At 41.8% G+C, this 4,576-nt stretch overlaps 1 protein-coding gene across 1 annotated transcript; it reads right to left on the bottom strand.

Moving 5' to 3' along the window:
* Positions 1-812: 812 nt before the first annotated feature.
* On the bottom strand, positions 813-2,548 carry LOC116263879 (anthocyanidin 3-O-glucosyltransferase 2-like). The gene has a single exon (XM_031643693.2). It carries the CDS (start codon positions 2,409-2,411, stop codon positions 978-980), a length of 1,434 nt encoding a protein of 477 aa, XP_031499553.1. The 5' UTR covers positions 2,412-2,548; the 3' UTR covers positions 813-977.
* Between the last annotated feature and the right edge of the window lie 2,028 nt (positions 2,549-4,576).

Here is a 4,576-nt window from a genome sequence, read left to right on the forward strand (position 1 = left end):
AATCCCTGGGATCTTGTATTAATCTATATTCAACCTCATAAAGGTTTGTTGGGATTCAAAATCGAGTTTGGGGCCTACGCCTGTGGTTCGGTGCGGTGCAAACCGATTTTAATAAAAATATTTAAAATGTATAAATATAATATATAAATACATATTTAAAATGAAAATTAACATATAAAAAATAATTGTATATATATATATATATAAAGAGAGATAAAAAATTGTTTCTTATGAAGCACCACCCCCATCGTCCATTTCATATATATATATATATATATATATATATATATATATATATAAAAAGAGAGATAAAAAATTGCTTCTTATTAAGCACCACCCCCATCGTCCACTTTATTGAAGGAATGAGTTGTAAAGTGAATCATAAGCTGCAACGCCTCCCTGATCTTTTTCCCAAAAATCTCAGGGACACCGTTCAGGAGCTCGGGTTACGAGGGAGGGAGATAGTGTGTGTGTGAGAGTGAGTTTGATTGACATCAGGGGCAGAGCCAAGGAGGTGCTCCGCTGGGTAAAAAAGAGGCATAGTTTGTCTGATTAAGAGCCTGTAAAAAAGAGCAGGTCATTGATTTGATTTATTTGATTTTCATGTATTTGTGTTTTAAAGTGGTAAGCCACATCATCTAAATTAAAAGATGGGCGGCGAACTCAGAACCCTACAGGTAGGGGATGAGGGGCCTGAGGACCTCGCACCAAATGGTAGATTTGATAGGTATGATTCCCTTTTTGCCTGGAAAGCCAGACTACTACCTGATTAAAAGCTCACACCGAGGAAAGGGATTAGGACATCTATCATGAGAACAGACAAAATGGGAGTTTTTTTGTCGTGTAGACTGAACATGTTTTGATTGCCAAAAACTGAAATTATGAAAGCTACAAATTGTCTCATAGTCCAAATAATATCTTCGTAACCAACGTGACATCTGCATGTGGCAGATGCTTACCTCAATGAAGGCCCTATCTCAATGGCCATTGGTCCATCCCTGAACCAACGAAGCCAGAGCCGAATACGACGACCCTCCTTCTTCCACTGCCTTTCTTGCCATGTTCTTCGCCTCCTTCATCTTCTCCCTCACCTTCTTCCCTTCCTCTCCTTCCATCAGGCTCCTCACTGCCTTCTCCAGTTCTTCTCCCTTGACCAGCTCACCTCCTTCCTCTTCTTTCTTGAGTCCCAAGCTCAGCCCCAAGTCATTGACCAGCTCGAAGGCGTTCATGCCCTGCTCGGCGTACAGCGGCCACGCGATCATCGGCACGCCGAACCACACGCTCTCCAGCGTCGAGTTCCACCCGCAGTGGGAAACGAATCCCCCGACGGCGGGGTGCGACAGAATGGCCACTTGCGGCGCCCACTTCGGCCACACTAGTCCCTTCTCCTTTGTCCGTCTCAAGAACCCCTCCGGCAGCACCTCGCTCGGGTCCACGTCCTTGGGCTCGGAGAACTGTGAAGCGCCCTTTGGCCGGATGCGCATCGACCACATGAACCTCTGCCCGCTTCCCTCGAGCCCTCGAGCGATCTCGGCGATCTGCTCCGCAGGGAACGCGCCCATGCTGCCGAAACAGAGGAAGACGACCGACGCCAGCGGCTGCCGGTCGAGCCACTTGATGCACTCGTGATCCGGAGACTCGGTTGCGGGTCCAAGACCGAGGAGGGGCCCGATCGGAAAATCGCGTGGTGTCCGGAGCCCGGGCTTGCAGAGCCCGTCCTTCAACGCCTTGATGGCTCTGGGCTGCAGCTCTCGGAAGGTGTTGACCAGCACGCCGTCCACCCTGGAGAAAAGTTCCGAGGCCCTCAAGAACCACTGGTGGGTCGGGTTGTTCTTCTCTCGCATCAGAGCCGGTATGGCAGAAGCAGGGAACGGGCATCGACCGGGACTCTCCAAGATCTCCTTCAGGTCTCTGAAATCACAGGCGTGCTTCCGGTGGAGCTCCGGCAAGTAGAGCAGGAAGGCGAGCATGGCAGCGCCGGAGGTATAGAGGACATAGGTGGGGATGCCGATTTCAGCCGGAACGTCTGAGACGCCAAGGCAGAGCACGTCAACGACGATAGCGCAAACGGTGGCGGCAGCAGAGATAGAGCCGAGGGCCTTTGATAAGGAGGACTTCTGTGACTCTATGTATTGCAGGGTCGGAATCAGGCCCCCCCCTTCTGGGGCGTCATCGGATGGTGTTGGTGGGAGCTCCACGAAGTCGATGTCGAGACCGGAGGCGGCGACGGCTTGGGCGTGGGTGGAGGCAGCGGCGGAGTTGAGCGGGGAGGCGGAAGGGGCGCTGATCTGGAGGATGGTAATCGAGAGAGTACTGCAGGAATGGCGGAGAATCTGCTTGGCGAGCTCGATCATGGCGACGATATGACCGGCGACTGGAGTGGGGAAGAGTACCACCTTCCTTGGCTTCATCCTCTCCGTCTCTACCTTCTCTCTTTCTCTCCCGATAGTAGATTGTTCCAGGTCCCTGCTGAGGGTCTCACTTTGGTCCGTTGGAAAACCTATAGGAGGGTGAAATTTCACCCGTTCACCGTTGTTCGCAAAAAACGCACATAAATTTCATCCGAAATTTAAAAATCGGTCCTCACAGGACCAACCTTTTGAAAATCGATCAATAAAAATAGATCAAAGCTGGTTATATAAAGTTGGTTATATTAAGATAAAAAAAGTGCTACAAAGGGCATGTTTTTTTAAATTACAAGAGCATTCCCTTTTTTTGCACGCAATTTAACTAATCAGCGACATGCAATGCAACGAAACATTTGAGAAGTTAATTAAATAACTCAATCTCACTCTTGGTTGCAATCTACTTTTCTAGTAAACAGTTGAGCAATTTTTTGTAAATTATTTTTTTCTTGAATATGTTTTTCTTCAAGGTGAGCTGTTAAGTTTGGCCAATTTGATATGTTTTGTCAAAATCTGCCCTTCACTTATGTTTCATTTCTTCTTTTTTTTGTTATTTTTTTTTTATCTCTTGTTCGTTTGTCTCTTTTCTTTTTCATTAATGCTTGTGTGGTCCACTCTTAAACGCTAGACAGATGAAAAATAATATCAGCTAATGTTCATTAATGCTTGTGTGGTCCACTCTTAAATGCTAGACAGATGAAAAATAATATCAGCTATTGTTCATTTTCGGTTTGACCATTGAGATAATATATATATATATATATATATATATATATATATATATATTAGATATATATATATATGTATGTAATTAATACTACATAATAAAAATGCTTCATCACTTTTTTCTTCTTATTTTTTCATACTTTTTTGTTCATTAACTGTTGGTTTAAAAATAAATCAAGGGCTGAAGTCGTTCTTCATTCATTGCATCTAAGTGTCTATCACCTACCAATTTCTTATTTTTATCTCAGATCTTGGAAAAGTTGTGATGATGGGCTGTTCAACATAATAGTCAAATTAAGATGGTCAAATTGTATTAATGAAAAGCATATCACTGTGAAAAAGATTTACTGAAGTTCTAGAAAATTCGCTCCTAGCCATTACGAAATTTGAAGTCATTGAGGGGATCTGGTAAGAGGCAATGTTCATCCTTCAACAAGAAATATGTATGCTCAGAATCGCAGGTTAAAGTGAATGAACCCTACAATCGTCTTAGCCCCATAGCCATAAAGGAAAACCAAAGAAGGGGAGACATTCAGAAACTTATGGATCATAGGCATATTCTAAGGAATATCCTTAAAACAATGAGATCGAGAGAGAGAGAGAATAATGATAGATTTTACTGAAAAACATAGACAACAATGGTTGTGTCATGTGCAGACAGTTATAGCAATGAGGAAACCAAAAAAAGAAAAACATAAAATGAAAATACTAGGGGATGGGATATATTTTCTTATTGCAAGGTGTTCCATTTATGTCCAATAATAGAGAAGTAAGACCCTACAATTTCAAATAGCTGCAATTAAATGTATGTACGTAAATGTGTATGATATATATATGGTTTAAGGGATAATCATAATTGAAGGCAATATATATATATATATATATATATATATATATATATATATATATATACTTAATTGTTTATTTATTTATGTATAATCTTGGAACAAGTCAAAACTAGGTTGAGTTATAATGAAGCAGTTCCAGGAATAAATAAAGATATTAACTTATAAATAAGCAACTATAAAAGTAAATGAAGTGGGGTCGGGGAGAAGAGAACGAAAGTTAATTAAAGAAAGTTTGAGGAAACCAAAGAGACATTTTCAACTTTTTTAATAATTCCCTCCATTGGCTTAGTTGTAGACTGCACAAGAAGTCAAAGGAAGGTGATGACGGAATAAGAGCTCTTCCTTTTCAGACTTAAACCTCGTGACGGAATCAGAGCTCTTCCTTTTCAGACTTAAACCTCGTGAGTGTTCTACCCAACTGGTTTGACATGTAGTCTATATATATGCAGTTATATTTAACGGACATCTTTATAATATGAAGTTATATCTACGTGTGTATAGACAATAGAGACCTATTAAATCAGGATTGTCTCTATCTGAGGACTATAATAAGTATTTAAGACACAATAATTGAACTGTATGTCATATGTATTTTCT

Source organism: Nymphaea colorata, chromosome 11 (genome assembly GCF_008831285.2).
Source record: "Nymphaea colorata isolate Beijing-Zhang1983 chromosome 11, ASM883128v2, whole genome shotgun sequence".
In the NCBI taxonomy this organism is placed as follows: Eukaryota; Viridiplantae; Streptophyta; class Magnoliopsida; order Nymphaeales; family Nymphaeaceae; genus Nymphaea; species Nymphaea colorata.